Source organism: Sceloporus undulatus, chromosome 1, assembly GCF_019175285.1.
Source record: "Sceloporus undulatus isolate JIND9_A2432 ecotype Alabama chromosome 1, SceUnd_v1.1, whole genome shotgun sequence".
Classification (NCBI taxonomy): domain Eukaryota; kingdom Metazoa; phylum Chordata; class Lepidosauria; order Squamata; family Phrynosomatidae; genus Sceloporus; species Sceloporus undulatus.
Genome location: NC_056522.1, coordinates 29,736,886 through 29,756,143, shown reverse-complemented (window position 1 = coordinate 29,756,143; position 19,258 = coordinate 29,736,886). Strand labels below are relative to the sequence as shown.

General features: G+C 38.2%; 1 protein-coding gene across 3 annotated transcripts in view; it reads right to left on the bottom strand.

Annotated features, from left to right (window-relative positions):
* Positions 1 to 19,258, bottom strand: part of THADA (THADA armadillo repeat containing) — a 207,324-nt gene that overhangs the window by 54,739 nt on the left and 133,327 nt on the right. For all 3 annotated transcript variants that reach the window (XM_042474414.1, XM_042474421.1, XM_042474430.1), the window contains 2 exons: positions 14,012 to 14,127; positions 7,241 to 7,326 (listed from right to left, as the gene is read on the bottom strand). In XM_042474414.1, coding sequence (XP_042330348.1) covers positions 7,241 to 7,326; positions 14,012 to 14,127 — 202 coding nt within the window. The remainder of the gene's footprint in view (positions 1 to 7,240; positions 7,327 to 14,011; positions 14,128 to 19,258) is intronic.

Below are 19,258 nucleotides of genomic sequence, written 5' to 3'. Positions count from 1 at the left end.
GCAAATGCAATCCACAGACTGCATTTTTCACACAGAGAAAAGGACATGACAAATCCTCATTGCCGCCTTGAGTCCCTGCAGTGGGAGAAAGACGGTATATATGTGAATAAAATAATAATAATCTACTACTGAAAATGTGTGCAAAGTTTGGAGTGCTGAGCCAGAAAAATCCATTTTACCAAAATCCAAGTGCACATTAGTTCTTCAGAATTACATGTTTTAAGTTCAAAAATTGTTCTAGATGCTTAAGTAAAATATTGCATACATATTTCTATATGATAACTGGTTAAAATACAAAGAGTTAAAAAAATTAAGGCATTCTCTCCACACCTAGTTTAACAACCTTGGGTTCCATCAAGTCTATAATTATTAGATTAATTAATACAGGAAAAGGGAGGGAGGAATAGATTTCCATCATATAGGGGAAAACATTTCTCATCTTTTTATGAACTATTTTTTTTTAGTACAGGGATGTCTTTCAAGTGACTTTATACATTTAAAAGTTGAGTTATCTGAATCTACATTTTGTGTTTCAAGTAACGAATAAGCACTGAAATATTCCACAATGAAACTTTACCATGGGACCAAGTAACACAATCATTGCTCTTAAAATCATGGAGTTGGCAAGGGCTGAATCGGAACTGGAAATACAACTGAAATTAAGAACTAAAGAAAAGAGAAGGCAGAGATGAGACAAGTAGACCAATAAGAAGTAACCCAAGAAAACAGTCAGAAGCAGAGAAATAGCCAGAAAGTGAGTCTTGATCTATGGGGAAACAGTTTTGGCTTCTGTAAAGAACTGCTTGCCTGGAACTGAGAGGAAGAGAATATGAAATGTGTAAGACCTGCATTTCTTAGGAACTGTGATTAGAAGAATTTTTTATTATTTATTTGTTTTCTTATTGCTCACTTGGGATTTACTGTAAATTTGAAACAAAATATTTTTTCTCTTATTTTAGGATCTAATTGGGAGCTCTAACAAAAGTTGTTGTTTTTATATTAGATTAGTAAACCTTTTAAAAAGTTAATATTGCTGTGACTTGCAGTTATTGGCTGCCCATCTCATGCCTAAAGCCTTACCACACTACCACTAAGGGGATTAATTTGTGGAATTAAAAGTTTTGGGCTGCGTTGGTGGAATAGCCTCACAAATAATAGGCATCTACCTCTGGCAGAGGAAGAGATCCTGGGGAAGGAAGTAATGCCACTGCTGCAAAAGACAGCATACACTCCATTTGGCCAAGCTCACTCTCCCCTCACGCGACAAAGCTGGTCTGGTCCAAAACATCTACCCATTCACCTTTCCCCAAAAACAGCAGACACCTATTTCCGTCCATTTACTAGTAATCTGATTGGGGAGAGCGCGGATAAGCAAACAAAAATGTTCTCACAAATTTCTGGATTAGTTTTTACACTTGTTTATATAATCTCAAGCAACAACCAAATGTTTCTGACATTCCCTTCCACTCCACCCTTTTCTTAAAAAAAAAATCCCAGAAAAAAATACCCCTCATTGCCAATGATAGAAAAGTATTCATGTTTTTTTTACCTTCAACAAAAACAAAAACAAAAACAAAACAAAAACAAAACCTTTCCTGACTTCCATTTACATATTTATTTTTCTGCCTTACTTAAATCAAACTCTTTCCCTTGGTCAATGCCATAATTTTTATTAAACCAATATGCACATTAATTTCCAAAGTAAATGTCTGGCTCCATTCTTAAGTTGAATTAAAGAGGCACTTCTATTTGCAGACAAAACTATGCTTACAGAAGGATCAACCATTGCACAATTTTCCTATGCCAGGATGAAGAAAAATGGAACAGCAATAGAAGAGGAGGTAAAAATCCAAGCAGGTAGGTTATACACATTCATAATTTGGAATTCACCTCTAAGAAATAATTGGAAATAATTCAAATTGAGCTGGCTGGTATCTAAATTCAGAATACAAAGAACACAACTATCTATAGAGTGAGACAATCTCCTTGTCTATTGTTCAAAACAGGAAGATAAACTAATGAGTCCTAAGTTTGATCCAGCAGTTCTTTTATGTTGTTATGCATTATTACCACTTTGATATCCACCACTCTAAATTTGTTAAATTTTTAAATAGTTTTTATTTTTTACTAAAGAAATTTAGTCTAAAAAGATTAAATGTGAGCTAAATGAACTAATTATAATTTAAAATTGAAATATTTAAGACAAAACAGAAACTGAGTATGTTTTTAACCCTCAGAAAAACTTGGTAAAATAAGTGTTCACATTACTGTTTATGAAAAGAAAGCAAGGTTGATGAGTACCTAAGGTGTTATGGGTGGACATTACTAAATTGGTGGCTATTTTTGGAAAAGTCTAATTCTATTCCATTGTTTTTTACTACTGTATATGGAAAGAATGGATAGCAATGCTGACTAACTAACTAACTAACTAACTATATCCCATGCCCCCAAGCCACCCGGAAGCCACCCTGGGGTGAAACAGCTGACCAGACAGGAGTGGTTTCAAGCTGCTCCAGGGGTATGGCATTTTGACATTGCACACCCCCAGAACACCTGGAAGTCACCTGGGGGTTCCAATGGGCACAAAAAGGAACAGATCTTTTCAGCTCCTATTTCGGCTGGCAGTGGAGGGCACCTTTGGGACTGTGGTGTATGTTTGCCTTGGTCCCAAGGCATCTTTGGAGGGGGCGGCTTCAAGCTGCCCCTTCGTGGCTGTCTGTTTCAGCCCTAACGGAACTAAATGGGACTTAAGTCCAAATAGTCCTCTGTAAAACTACACCTTAATTTTTTCTTTATTTCACTGTCCTTGAAATAAACCACATTAATAGATGCCAGGGCTGCACTACTGCCATTTGCTGCAAGACTGTAGCAGCTGCACACACCCATCCCTGATCCAGGCTGCCGCCACAGTCCTGAACCAGTTGCCAAAAAGGAGAGACATTTTACTGCTCCTTTTTGGGCCAGTTCTTCCAAGATGAGGTGTCCCCAGGGCAGCTTCCTGCTGCGTTCAGGGCATGTATGCAGCCCGACAGCAGCCTTTTGGGGCTGTCTGTTTGAAGCCTTGAATCTTTGTACTAAAACAAAACTCAGAATAAAACAAAATGTTGAGAAATGAGCAGGGGGGAATAGAAACAGGAGCAAAGCCACTATGTATTATATTGTAGAGCAGTGCAATTATTTATAAGTGTGACATTTAGATATACCTAAACAGGATACTATGTTTTAAAGAGAAAATCCACTGTGGTTGCACAAGAATGCAAGCTACCTTTATTATCATGTGTTGTGAACTACTATTTTTAAGTTAGATCCAAAGTACTTTAAAGAGGCTTTGATATTAAACTAAGATATTTGTGCCTAGTTAAACAGCAACAGCAGCCTACTGTTTGAAATGTTTGGTGAATGTTGAAGTACTGCATATTGTAAATGCATCTGTGAATTTAGAATGTCTCTTGGAAACTGTCCCAAAATTAAGATCAAAAAAGTACTGGTCTAAATCTGCTGCACAGCACATATGAAGGCCCCTGTGAGCCTGAACAGACAGTATAGGAGGGGAAAGGCAGGGATGTAAACTTTACAAGGCATTATAAGCTTGGTTGAAATATGGCTTATTATGATATATGAACCCACCTAAGCCAAGAAACCATTGCTTGTCACCACAAAACAGAATAAAACACAAAACTGGCTTATTTTGAACCACAGTTTGTCATGACAAATAAACCGGCAGCCACAGTTTGTCTCTAGTACAGTGGGGCCTCCACATACGTGGACTTTTTATAAGCGGCTTTGAGCGTACGCGCTCAAGCCGCTGGGCGCGTGCGGGGCGAAAGGGACAGCGCATCCCATTCAGTTGAATGGGCGTGCGCGCCCTTTGCGCCCCGCGCACCTCCGCACCGCCGTGCACGAGCCCCATTGTTTGCAATGGGGCTCGAGCATAGGCAGAAATAGCCATACGCGGCGGGATCCGGAACGGATCCCCCGCGTATGGCGAGGTTCCACTGTATTTTTCCACAACTGTCTGTTCCATAACAAGAAATTACCAAAGGAGGAAAGAGAAAAACACCAGAAATCAAGAAGATATGCCACATTTTGGTGCTCTGCCATGTAAAGCAGAGCCTGGAGGGAAGTGACCAGTGGGGTCCCACAGGGCTCTGTCCTGGGCCCAGTGTTATTCAACATCTTTATCAATGACCTGGATGACAGAATTGGGAACACACTTATCAAATTTGCAGATGACACCAAATTAGGAGGAACAGTTAATACTCCAGAGGACAGGACCAACATTCAAAATGATCTGAATAGACTAGAAAGCTGGGCCAAAGCTAACAAAATGAAATTCAACACAGAGAAATGTAAGGTACTGCACTTAGGGCAGAAAAATGAAATGCACAGATATAGGATGGGAGACACATTGCTGAATGAAAGTACATGTGAAAGAGATCTAGGAGTCCAAGTAGACCATAAGTTGAACATGAGTCAACAGTGTGATAAGGCAGCTAAAAAGGCCAATGCAATTCTAGGCTGCATCAATAAAAGTATAGTGTCTAGATCAAGGGAAGTAATAGTGCCACTGTATTCTGCTCTGGTCAGGCCCCACCTGGAATATTGTGTCCAGTTCTGGGCACCACAATTCAAAAAGGACATTGAGAAACTGGAGCGTGTCCAGAGGAGGGTGACTAAAATGGTGAAAGGTCTGGAAACCTTGCCCTATGAGGAACGACTCAGGGAGCTGGGGATGTTTAGCCTGGAGAAGAGAAGGTTAAGAGGTGATATGATGGCCCTGTTTAAATATTTGAAAGGATGTCACATTGAGGAGGGAGCAAGCTTGTTTTCTGCTGCTCCAGAGAACAGGACCCGGAAAAATGGATGCAAGCTACAGGAAAAGAGATTCCACCTCAACATTAGGAAGAACTTCATGACAGTAAGGGCTGTTCGACAGTGGAACAAACTCCCCCGGAGTGTAGTGGAGTCTCCTTCCTTGGAGGTCTTTAAGCAGAGGCTGGATGGCCATCTGTTGGGGATGCTTTGATTTGGATTTCCTGCATGGCAGGGGGTTGGACTGGATGGCCCTTGCGGTCTCTAACAACTCTATGATTCTATGATTCTATGATTCTACCATGATGTACAAGCTCATCTATAGTGGGTTTTTCCTGCTACCATGAACTGAAATGCTCAATCTGATGTCTTTCTCACAAACTTGATCAGTTTTGTCTTGCTCAATTAATAGCACACACCACTTTCAAAACTATTTTTCATGGCCCCTACTACTTAACTATTCCTAATCTTCATGACAGCCCACAGGAATGATTATTTAAGTAACATTTAACTTCTTTGAAAGCAAGTACTACAAATTCATTATTAAAATGATCTACAACTAGAACATATCATTTAAACAAACAATTCAAAAATGTCACCACTGTTTTCAACAACAGGTCATTGAAAGATATTTGGGGTTGAGATAAAACAGAAACAGAACTGACATATATTTATTACATCTGGCAGAAAGTCAAATTAAGAACCATGAATAATTAATGACAAACTGAAAATATATTTGACTTAGATAAGAACACTGTTCATTACTTTTAACCATTATATGTTTGTGTACTGGAAAACTTAATATATATGACTTTTGAATATTTATAAATAAATGATGCAATACAACATAAATTATGTTCCCTTTTCCTAAAGGTTCTCCATACATCTATGGTAAGATTAGGATAAAATGTTATTCTAAAGAGACTGATTTGGCAAGGTTTTGTATAACAAGTACTCTAATTTATTTTATACCTTTGTAAACAACTATTTAGCATTAAGTAAAGCTCAGCCATTTCTATGCATACTTTTGTGCAATGGCTTTTGATCATACTCTCTTTCCTATAGTTGTTTGTTGGCTACAGTGGATTCTTTTATCATAGTTTAATAAAAATAGGCTTCCCTATTCCAATCGTAGTGATCCTTTGAAGCAGCAGCTTCTCATGATATCTGATGTGGAGCATGGTGATCCCTCTCCCCATGTGCTGGAGGCCAGCACCACAGTTGTGCCCAGTGGCTACAACTGTTTCTTTCCCTTAAACTCACCAAGGACCATCATAGGTCTGGGGACCACCACTTTCGGTAGCAGTGCTTTAAAGCCTGGAGTAGTGGCAGATTATGCTAACCATAAAGGACATCAATAGGTGTGAAGGCAGGAAGAACATTACATTAAAAATATATACAGTATACATAAATATTACTCAGTCTCAGGAGAGCAGTGGAGGGCAAATAGCAACCCTGGATTTGCATATAGCTCCCAAATGCCCCTTTTTCAGCCCCCACCAACTCTTCCAGACTCCTTGAACTGTCTTCTTTCTGGTCTTCAGAGTGGATTAATTTCCTTACATGGAAGCTTCTGGGAGAGGCAATTCCACCTTTTACATTGGCTGCAGCCACCACCACCCCACATACTGTTTGAATATGAAATAAAACTGATTTTTTAAAAACCAGATGTGGACTTCTACCACTTCTTTTAGGTTCATAAACAGTTGGGGTTTTTGGCATTTTTGGCACTGTGTGCATTTCCTGAACTGGAAGAACAGGCTTGCCCCACTAGACCCACTGCAATTATCCATCCCTGTGGTACAGAATGGAATAGCAGTGAGTTCAGCAGAGATTAGAAGACTATGCCCTAAATAATTATTTGCAACGTTTAAATATATTTGGCTGTAAGCAACAGAAGAAAAATATTTTAAAATCTGATTTTCAAACATTCTGTATGAGAAATATTTCAAAATATTTGTACTTAGAAGTGGAATTTTTCATCCTGAACCTCTAAGTCTTACTCTGGCACTGATAGAAGAAACAATGGCACTTGACCATATCATGAGGCAGCATAACTCATAAAGGTCAATATGCTTAGTTTTGTGTAGAAAACATAAGAGACTCTATTACAGCTGGACAGACTCAATCAAGGAAGTTACAGCCTTGGGTTTGTAGGGTATAAGCAGAGCTGCTGATGACATGGTATCTTGGGAGATCAATCATTTATAGGACTGGTCATAAATCAAAGCCGACCTGATAACAATTAGCCACAAGACCATTAACATGATATTGTCTTTGTTTTGTCTCCATATAGCTCCTTTCTCCAACTTCGATTCTTTAACAAAGTTTAAGAATGCTATATCTAATGAAACATATTCCACCAGCCAAAATACAGATCTCCACATTCACTCACTGGTAGGAAAGTGATACATTAACTCAAACTTACCTTTCATTCTGGATTTTCCAAGATAATTATTCAGCAAGACAAGGACATCAATATATGTTGCTCTAGTCACCAAACAAGGGTTTTGCCTAGAAACCAAGTCAATGACAGTATTTATATTTTAAACCATGCTTTAAAACCACTGATACAGCATCTAAAGTTCTACCAATTCAATCAATCACAAACTGTATCAGAAAATCACCTTTTAATGAGTATGTTTAGTTATATTAAGGTAAAGTGGAACCTCATTTATACTTATTGAAATGGAAGTTGTTGAATGGATTTTAGAATGTTTACTAGGCATATGTAACAGGCAATTTCCCAGGCTTTCATTTGGAAGCTTCTATTTCTAATTTTATTGTCTTTTACCCAAAGTTAATGCTAACATTAAATTATCATAACAATTTCTTAGTTCTTTAGTCTATTTTTGCACCTAGCAAGACTGTTCCACACACACACATCTGCAAGTGCATCCCAGAAAAGAAAACATTCCAGTAGATTCAGAAATGCAGGTAGCCAGAATGGTATGTGCAGTTTCTTTGTTCAGGAACATTTGGGGCTCTTTGTGAAATCCACAGAGAGCCTGAGCAGAAGAGGCAGGATAGCACGGGTTGAGCCCCTGCTATTCTGCCCCTGATGATCACCTTGGTTAGTCCCTGGGTTAGTGCGGGGAACAGCAGGTGTTCACATATCCATTCACCACATCAACCCAGGACAACTCCTTACCTTTCCAGGGGCCACTCCCCCAGTCGCCTGTCTGATGTGGAAACGGAGTGCCTGGGGGCCAGCCACCCCATTTCTGCATCAGGAAAGTGACTGGAGGAGAGGCTTCTCAGATGGATCATCCACTGGAAGGGTAAGGAGTGGGGGGGGGGGGAACTGTCTAAACAGTGCACTTTTGCAATGAAGTTTCTTAGAAACTCTATGCAAATCCAGGGTTATTTTACCCTGAGGTAAAGGTTATGGTTTATTAATAAGCTTATTTCATAAACATATTTTTAAATTTTAATTTACAGATAACTATATTTATGATTGGTACATAATTCTCTCACCTACAATTTATAAAAGGAAAAATAGTTGTACAAAAATTGTCTGAACTCATCCTACAACAGTGGGACTTTGGTATCCACTGGAGTTTGGTTTCACGTCTGCCTTTGGATACAAAATGCATGGATGCCCAATCCCATTATCTACAATGACATAGGCCTGTTACAGACAGCCAAAATAAAGCTGCTTCGAGGTATGGTGTTTTAATGATGCATGCATCCTAAGAGTCCAGAAGCCACACCAAAGTCACGCTCCAGTCCTTAGGGCTGGAGTGTGGCTTTGGTGCGACTTCTGGACTCTTAGGATGCATGCATCATTGAAACACCATACCTCCACTGTGACTCGAGGCAGCTTTATTTTGGCTGTCTGTAACAGGCCATAGTAAAATGATGTCCCTTATATGAAATGACAAAATCAAGGTTTGCTTTTTGGATTTTATTTTATTTAAAAAAAATATTTTCAAGCCATGGAAAGTTGAATCAGTAGATGCAGAATTCATGCATATTAATAACTGCACTATTTAGTCCTTCCTATGTTGCTATATATTTATTTAAGGAAAGATCCTTGCTGTGAATTGACTACATGATCTTTCATTACACACAGCTGCGATTTTGCATGTGCATTTTAATCCTCAGATAGCTGATGTACTTTCAAATTCTATTTTTAAACAAATGTAATGTATATCCAATTTTTACTTTCAGGATTTTCAAATGTAAAGCAATTAGCTCTAAAAAAAATTCCTCTTTTATATTTCAGGGGAAGAAACTGGCAAAACCACCTCTGAGTATTCCTTGCCTAAGAAAACCCTATGAAATTCATGGGGTTGCCATAAACCAACACGCAACTTGAAGGCAAATACACATAGAAGGAGGCAATATTCGTATCTACAATCTGAATTAAACATTTCCTCCACTTTCTGCCAACACTGTTGTGGGTAAATGCAAACCACTTACAGTCTCAACTATGTATGCTACTAAATGTCAATATATCATGGACAAAGTGCTTCTACCAGTGGAAGACAGATATTGGGTCTGACTTATCTGTTACTATTGAGCTTCAATTTCATTCTGCCTGATGACTAGTCTTTATAAAGGTTAGGCAAGTGTGTGTGTGTGTGTGTGTGTGTGTGTGTGTGTGTGTGTGTGTACAATTTTCATCTGCTTTTCAGGGATTCCCTTTCCCCTCTGTCTATGCATGCAGCACTTTCTGGTGGTGATGCTATGGACAAAACAATAGCCAAGGAAATCCCCTTCCTCCAGTCCAGATGCAAGGACCTATATCTGTATGTCACTTATACACTGACAAATACAAACCAAATTATAGTACAGTTGGCCCTCTGTACCCATGGATTAAACCATATGTATGGCTTGAAAATATTCAAAAAATATATACAGTACATTCCAAAAAGCAAACCTTGATTTTGCCTTTTTATATAAGTGATACCATTTTACAATGCCACTATATATAATGGGACTTTAACATCCGTTGATTTTGATATCCATAGGGTGTTCTGGAATCAAACCCTAGCGAATACCAAGGGCCCACCATATAGTGTTTGAGGTACAACAATGTGTGCAATATTTAATTTAATTTTAGTTTATTATTTCATTTTGGTTTCTTTGAACATTCTGTGTTTAGTGAACTGTGTGTGGTGGGGGAAAGTATGAATGATGTTGCAAAATAATATCAGTACATTCTCATTATTTTGACACTTGAAAGTAAAGCAAAGACACACTTTCATAGAACTCTTTCTGTAAAATTATCTTTGTAGCAGATAATATAATACAATTTAATCACAGTAAAATGAATGACCTGTTCTCCCCACAAATAAGAATAATATAAAAGTAATTTTTAAATACTGTTACATATTTTTAAGAAGGACTCAAACTAAAGGTATTTTGAAAACTAAAACCAGGAAGGCCTGGTTTGTTTAAAAAATTTATGCTGTTTAAGACTACTTTTAATCTTAGTGTAAATGTGATCCATATCTTAAAACATTTTAATATATTATTTGTAATATAAAGCAAGTACTTTATTAGCATTTTAATGTGGACTGTATAAGAACAGTGTGGGACCACCATTTCACGAGTATGCTGCATACTCTTTTACTTAAGGGATTGTAACTGTGCTAGCCAGGAAAATGAAATACTGAAAAGCAAAACAAGAGCAGATTATAAAATGAATGCAAATATTTGCTCTGAGAAAAGATGCACATCGTTAAGTGCCATGCCCATAGGAAGTCGTAATTTTAGTGCGGTGGTGCCTACAAAACTGGTTTTGGAAGTATTTTAATGCTCTTCTTTTTTCGTCTTTACATACACACTTGACTGCAAAAGGGAGCCCTGCTGCTTAGAAAAACTGGGCCATATCTGTTTGATTTTATCTTGACAATGGAAAATCACCCACACCTCATGGGGTAGCAGACAAAGATGACCCTCAAACAGTGAATGGTATTAGAGACCACATTCTTACTAAATTGGTGTTCTTCATAAATTCTACTCATCTGCATAGCTGTCAACTAAACAAATGTATCCAGACATTAATTCTATTCCCTTTGGGGTGGGGGTCTGCCAGCACAACTCTGTTCTTAAAGGACCTCACTTTCTTAACACAAGTTCCTTCTCCCTCCTAGAGCCTGCAACATTTCCCTTGAATATGGTACCATGTCAGCCAAAACAGTGGGGAACTGTAATCTTCTAAAAGAAAATATGGTCCAGTAAAGCCAAATCTTCTCCCCCTGCCATTTCAAAAAGGTAAATGCTACGAAGGGAGAAACTACATAAAAGAAGTAGAAGGAAATTGGGTACCAATACAATTAAGTGGGCTAATTTTGGCAACTGTGCCTTAAGAAAACTGCACATGGTATAAATGCCAGACTAAGCCCTCAGGACAAACACATATAAAAACACAGTTCAACCACTATTTCAAGAAGGTAAAAATGAGGTGGATAAAGAGAGGGAAGAAAAGGTAAGAGACTATAAATGTCAGGAAAATAATTGCCTTTTGCACCAATATTAAGATACAGGTAGCAAAAAAGAGGTTCTATTATTCATGCAGATGCTTAAAAGCATGTACCCATTTCGAAAGCTATACTTTAACTTAAAAATAAACCCATTCCAGTTTATACCAATTAGAGGGGTGCTTTGTGGGTGTAGACAAATCAGCCTTGTTCGTGTCACGTTTCATTGTTCCATGATGTTGATGGACTGTAAAGCTGGAAAAACTGGGCTTGATTAAATTAAATGCCAAGTGAAGCCATAAGCTTAACATCTTCTGTTAAGGATTGTGGTCAAAGAAGCATGTGTCATTTTCATGGGTACACTGACCCAGGTTATGCCAAAGGCAGGTGGGATGTTGATGGGGAAAAGGAAATCCCTCCCCAGGGGCAGTAAACAGGAAAAGAAAAGAAAAAATAAATGGAACAATGGCAATAGAAAATGGAGGTGGCTCCATTTTCTCCAACAAGGAATCATCAGAGTTGGAAGGGACCTCATGGACCACTGAGTCCAATACCCTGCTCAGTGTAGAATCTCTACCTAAGCTTCCTCAGCAAGTTGTTGTCAAAACACTTGCAAGCTCTGGGAATCTCCACTGCAAACAGATGTGTGTTTTTTTCCAAATGAGATGAAGGGCCAGCTGGGCTGGGATCAGGCTGAGGCTGCCAGAATGGCAACCAGTATCCCCAGTCCCAGGTTGTTCCTCACAACTGGCTATGACAGTTTAGACTGGGAGCAGCAGGCCAATGACAAGTCTGGTGCTGTTGGCCTGTGCCATTTAAACAGGACAACAACAGGTTGGGGGGCCTTTTGGCCTGTGTGTACAGCCCCTAGGATCCAACCCATGAGAAGTAACTATTGATATGCCTCATAAGTTTTGATATACATGTGATATAACTTACTGAGTTTTATCTTTCCCTGTTTTCAAAATTATTTAATCAGAAGGGGTTTTTTTTACTGTGTATATTGAACATATTTTGTTAAATTACATTCAAGAAAAACATTTGGGTGAACTGAATATTTTCTTTTCTTTAGTAACAAAATTCAAATGGAACATTTAAGATGTAATGTTCTCTCTAAAGAGTACAGTAAGTCAAACCTTCTTGGGATTGTGAAGTCGAAGGCTTTCATGGCTGGCATCCATAGTTTTTTTGTGGAAAAATGCCAGCCACAGAGGCTGGTGAAACATCAGGAAGAAACTCTTCTAGAACATGGTCACATAGCCCAAAAAACCCACAAAAAACTTCCTGGAATTATTTTGCCTACTGATATTTGCCCCTCAAAAATATCTTGTCCTGTGCAGAACAGTTGTGTTTTTCTCATAAATGAAAAAGATGGCTGGACTAAAGGTGGATACTAGGTATAAAAAGAATACAGACTACCATTCTTAGCTACATATTATCTTGAGTTACATAACAGAAGTTTAAAAAATCATTTCAGATAAGAATTGTTATATTTCTCTTATTGAAACAACCCCAACTCTGTTATAATACTAATAGTATTGACTACAATACTAACAATATTGACAGTATTCAGAGAATCATAACAAAACTTGTTTTATCAAACCAAGATACAAACTAGTGTTCCTGCCTGTAACTATTAGCTGTAACTTCTCATTCTACCCAATTTAAAAATGATACTTACTGAACAGTTTGGATCTATGGCTATGGATCTTGGCTTGTTCTGAAGCTGGTAATCATACTGTTTAAAATCAGCTTAACTAAAAATATGGTTAACTATAGATGTCTCCATGTTATTCTGGCACACTGCAAAAGAAACAGCCAAAGGGCTGCATACATTGGCAAAAGGCTCATGAATCTCTAGGTTTATTAAGCCTACAAATATGATAATATAAACCAGGAAACCCAGTTAAATCATGATATTTCCTCCCTTTTTCATCCATAAAGCTACTCTTTATTTCAGCAATGGGAGTCATGCAGCACTCTAGATATTGTTGGACTGCAACTCCCAGAATTCCTTATCAATAACAGCATCAGTCCAACAACATTGGGAGGGTCGCATGACTCCAGCCTCTGATTAGGCAGGACTTTTCTACTCTTGGATTTAAAATGATCAAGTAAATATTAAATAGTGGTCCAATTTGTATTCATAGATGTCACAAGTGACTAACTCCACCTCTTGAATATGACTCTCAAATCAATATAATATTTCAATGTATTCTACACCTTCCAGCTAAATCAGTTAGTTAGGTGAGCTACAAACATTTGCTGAGTGTGGAGATTTTCTAAGCCTCTTGGAAAGTGAAACCTCTTTGCTACCATGTGCCTACTCATAATAATGTTTTACTGAGTTCAAAGGGGCTTTCTGACAGGTCAGTGCCTGTAGGATTGCCCTGTAAAACTGGTGAATTTGTTAGCTGTGTTTTTGCCACAGCAATCATTTCTTTTCAGTCTATTTGGCTTTTCCAAGTACTGGAATGCCACCTCCACTCTAACTTTTGAAAAAGAAATTTCCTTTTGTGTTTGAACATTTTAAAAATACGCATCTTCATTCATATAAATAGGAACCGACTATGTGACATGGCAACAGAAGAGAAGTATTTAAAAACAGCAAAGTTCATGACTGTATCATACATTTAGGGGGAAAGAGCAAAAAAAGGGGAGGGTTTGCTGACTGAAACAACATTCTTCATTATGTCTTTAGTCCAATACAAAAATGTCAATGCTATCATCTGTTATCAACCTGTGATAAGTTTAGTTTTTTAACATACCTCTTAGCCAACCACAGCTTGGCTTCAATACAAGTGATGATGTTGCTCAAGCCTTGAAGAAAGCCTGAATTAGCCTTCTGTTTGGAGTCCAAGTAGGGCTGCAGCAAGTGAAAGACCTACGTTAAAAAAAAAGCAGACTGCTGTAATAATATTTTCCAAATATCCAGTTCTTCAGCTTTTGGCTTTGCTCAAAAATAACAGACGGGGAAAAGAACCAAACCACCTGCAGAATGACTCTCTACAACTTGTACAGAAAGAGTTTATTGGCTCTGGGTTTAAGTCTGAAGCTATATCCTTTATCACTGTTTTGTGTCCTCCAGTACAACACACTTTATTGAACAGATTGCCTCCTTTTCACCAGCATTCATTTTCTGTAACATGAAAAATTATAAAGCCAGCCTTATATCACACAACGGAAACAAAATGTGCTATATTTACCAAGAGAGACACCCTGCATGGATCATTTGTATTAAATGAATTATTTCAGGAACTAGTCAACAGTTATTTGGGATTACTTGTACTAATAATTCTTTCCCTCCTTGCTGTTTGTCTGCTCAAAACCTTCCACATTCTAAAGCTTTCCAACCCATTAGAGAAAAGACACAGAACAGAAAAACAGTAACAAAGAAAGTAGTTTCTGCAGTCTGCCCCCTGCAATAGCAATAGCATTTACATTTCTATACTGCTTCATACTGAACTAAGTAGTCTCAAAGTGGTTTACAATATGTAAGCTAATTGCCCCCAACAAGCTGGGTACTCATTTTAGTGACCTATGGAAGGATGCAAGACTGAATCAACCCTGGAGCCCTGGGATCGAACTCACAACCTGGTGGCTGCAATACTGGCCATCAGTGCTCCTTGCCACCATTCCTCCCTCTCCAGACCGAAGCATCTTAGATTATATCCCTTAAAAAAGGTCAGGGGACTGATTCAAACATTGCTATTCTACTCTATTCTAGGACTAACAGTATTGATCATGACAGCTAAGAAAATTTCCAGAACCAATTTTCTGACTACATTTTTGGCATTGACTAAAACCCCACTCTACCCTCATCTAATAGTACACAAGTTTTAAGAGTGCTCAAGAAATGATGTGGCAGAAACAATCTATAAGAACAAGGCACATGTTTAGGTCAAGCAAATTATATCAATTAATAAAAATGATAGGTTTGTAGAGTGAGTACAAAACTAAACACAACATAATGCATTGTAAGGAAGGTTTTTGGAACTCTATCCCATACCTAGGTGTTCTTCAGGGCAACGTGAAGAAGATATGTCCTCATTAGGTCTTGCTTACCTCTTCTATACCAAAGGTGCTGCTATTTCATCAGTATTACTACTCTGTTAAAAAGAACAGCTCTACCTGCTCTTTAGGCTTTTATAAGAAGCTAGGGCGGGATACAAACCGCCGCTTTGCGGCGGTCCCCTGCCGGCGCTGTTTGCTCCGCATGGGAGCCGCAGCAGCCAAACCGCGCGGAGCAAAAAAGAAGCTCCATTTCGGAGCTTCTTTTTGCGGCACCTCCATGATGTCGCGAGGCGCCGCTGGTGCATTCGCGACGTCATAGGCGCCGCAACACGTCTGGACGCTATGCGTCCAGTACGTAAAGATGGCGGCGCCCATGTGGAAGGGGTGCCGCCATCTTGTACGGACACAGTCCGTACTAGACTCAGGGGCGTCTATAACAGACACCCCTTTTTTAAAATGGGACGTCCAGAGGACGTCCCAACTGCCAGTTTGTAACCGGCCTAGGAGTTTATTTAATTTTAGTAATCCTTTCATATAACACCAAATCTAGTTAAAAGGGGATGACAGGAATGCATGTATGATAGGAAGGTTATAAAACCCTGCAAGGCCCTATTCCTAATTTTCAATCATATTTCATGTCTGAAACAACCCAAAATCATGTCATTTAACCACTCAAAACTAAAAGCTTCAGGGATCGTTTTGCAGAGCAGTGTTTTTCAAAGGAGTTATGTCTTCTAAATGCCCATTTAAACTATCAACTTAAATAAAATGACAACCTGTTGATGGATGTGTAAATAAGATTCATATTTGCTCAGTATACTGGGAAAATGAAGAAATGTGTTTTTGTCGATCAGGGTAAGCTTTTCCTTGACTCCTGAAAAATAACAGTGTCTTCTTTCAGTTGTACCATCCAGGCTGCATCAGCACATTTTCTACAAACACTAACAAGACCATCCTGAAACTGAGATTGGCGTTTTTTCATCAAACGTTGGATAACTGAAATGGTGACCTTACATGGAGGAACCACTAGAAATGAACACAGCTTTAAATTAGGAAGGGAAAAAACAGTTTCCTAGTTTACTGAACATTAAATAGGAAAAGGAAACATAAATCAAGATGTGTGCTTGCCCTTAAGATTTATTTTTTCAATGAAATCATAACCACAGCAAAACCTTTTAGCATCTAAAATAAAATTTACCTCCTGTCAGGTCCCATGTTTCTGCCTTGTGCCATGATACTCTCTGTGAATTGTGGGTTGCAGAAGATGCACAATAATCTCCTTCAAACCTACTCCAAAACCTACTTCTTCCATGAAATCATTTAGTAACTGATATAAGTGTTCCATTTATAACCTTGTGCTAGCAGCTGCCCTTTTATTCTCACTGTGACTTACTAACAAACTTTCTCTTTGTATATATTTTAGTCAAGTCAAGCTTATGCCTAGAGTAGCTAGTTATTATCTGTTGAATGCAGATTATTCCTTTTGATCTCCTATATGTTAAAGCAGCCTTTAGGCCAGGGTGCTAATTGTTTTGTTAGCTGAATTAAAATTTATAGAGGTACCCTGTACGATATTTATTCAATCAGCCACAAACCACACTTTGGGATCCTAGGTAACTACTTACACCTGAACACACAACTTTGCTCTCCTTGCTTAGCTAGCTTTGCTCCCCACTATACAAGATTGTGTACCTAAGCATTCAGAAGCCCCTGGTTAGTTTCAGTTAGAGTACTGAAACAAAGCAAAAGTGGTTTCAGCCACATTTAATCATATTTACCAATAGCAGTCCTACAGGAGAAAATGATGTAAAGACAGCTTTAGCACACACTTCTATTGCACTGAAAAGAATCCATATAAATTTTTCAAAAGGAATCCAGGACTAGCAGAAGGAAGATGGCCAAAATATAATAGATTTCTGAATTTTTGGCTCTACTCCAACTTTGCTAAATCTGGTAGGCATCTTTCTATAACAGTGGTTCTCAACCTTCCTAATGCTGTGACTCTTTAATACAGTTCCTCATGTTGTGGTGACCCCCAAACATAAAATTATTTTCATTGCTACGTAATAACTGTAATTAAAAATATCTATTTTCTGATGGTCTTAAGTGACCCCTGTGAAAGGGTCATTCGACCCCCCTCTCCAAAGGGGCCGTGACCCACAGGTTGAGAATCGCTGCTCTATAGTGTTCATATGATGAAAACAAGCATCTGTGCATTCACATCTATTCTCACACTGGGACCATACCTCCAACCTGTCTTGTCACCTTAGGTTTTCTTCACTTGGAGGCCATCTGCACTGCAGAATTAATCCAGCTTGATACCACTTTAATTGCCAAGGCTCAGTGCTATGGAATTTTGGGAATTGTAGTTTGTTGGGGCACCAGAGCTCTCTCACAGAGAAGGCTAAATGTCTCGCAAAACTACAGTTCCTGGAATTCCATAGCACTGACCCATGGCAGTGAAAGTGGTGTCATACTGGATTATTTCGGCAGTGCAGATGCAGCCTTACTTAGTAATAGTCTACACATATATTTGAAACATTGTATTTTAGTAAACGGATATTAAATCAACAAGAGACATAACTTAATAGACAAAACTTTTAATTTTGTGGTGCTTCTTATTTATATTTATAAAATGTCTGAACTCAAACTCATTTTGCAGCTTTCTCTAACTGCTCTAGGCTTAGGAGGCAACCTGCCCTGCTTTGCTAAGAAATGAAAGCTTAATATAATACAGAATAGGCAAACTACCATCTATATAAGAACATTTGTGGGATGCTTTGATGTAGTCAAACAAAGGGCAGTCAAATGGTAATACTGTTAATATATGAAAAATCAATTGACCATTCAAGTTGATCAACTGTAATTTAATACAATGCCAACATATGGTTTTCCTTACGTGTCAACAATAGCTGCACTGTAGAAATAATCCCATTTGACATCACTTTAACTGCCATTTCTCAATACTATGGAATTCTGGGAATTGTAGTTTTGTGACACATTTAGCTTTCTCTGTCAGAGAACTGTGGTGCCACAACAACCTACAATTCCCAGAATTCTACAACACTGAGTCATGGCTGTTAAAGTCATGTCAAACTAGATTATTTCTCCAGTGCAGATGCAGCCACTGATAACATGCTAATACATGTTACAGTCCAAATGTGGCAAAATCTAAATTCTGATTATTAAATTACCCTCTCCTAACAGTACTTCTAATCTTATGGAGTAAATTGATTTTACTTCTTGAAAGGCTCGTAATAAACTGTTTCAAAATTATATACAGTATATAACTTGGATGATGCAACTTTACTTGAACATATGAGTACATAAAATAAATTCTGCTTCATACAGAAGCAGCTACAAAGAATGCAAATGCAATTTACACGTTTCTTAATTCTTTTTAATGGTTGTCTATGAATTAGATAAGACTTAGAATTAGTTAAACATTTCTCTCCCCCTCCCACCCATAGCTAACCTGGAGTCCTAAAAGGTATGCTTGAATGTCATTAGCTTGCTTGTAATAATCAAATATACAATACAGCCAAGCCCTTTGTAGCCATGGAATCAATCATCCATGGCTTGAAAATATTCCAATAAAAATTCCAAAAAACAAACGTTGATTTTGCCATTATAAATAAGGGACACCACTTTACTACTCCACTGTATATAATAGGACTTGAGCATTCATAGATTTTGGCATTCATGGTGGGGAGGAACCTGGAACCAAACTCCAGTGAATACCAAGGCCCCACTGTAAAAATATGCACATTCCTAGCTTGAATTATGAAACAATACTGTGACTGTTCAGTTCAGTGATTCTTTAAAATGACATCATCCTATACAGTTGATTTTCAACACAGTAAATTTAACTCCCTGAAAAAATAGAGCAACTGAAACAAATCACTGTAAGTATTAAACTGGAAAACCGCAGCATTAGTAGAGGGTAACGAATGAGGAGACCCATTTCAAAATAGCAATAATGAGTGGAGCAATATTGAGGG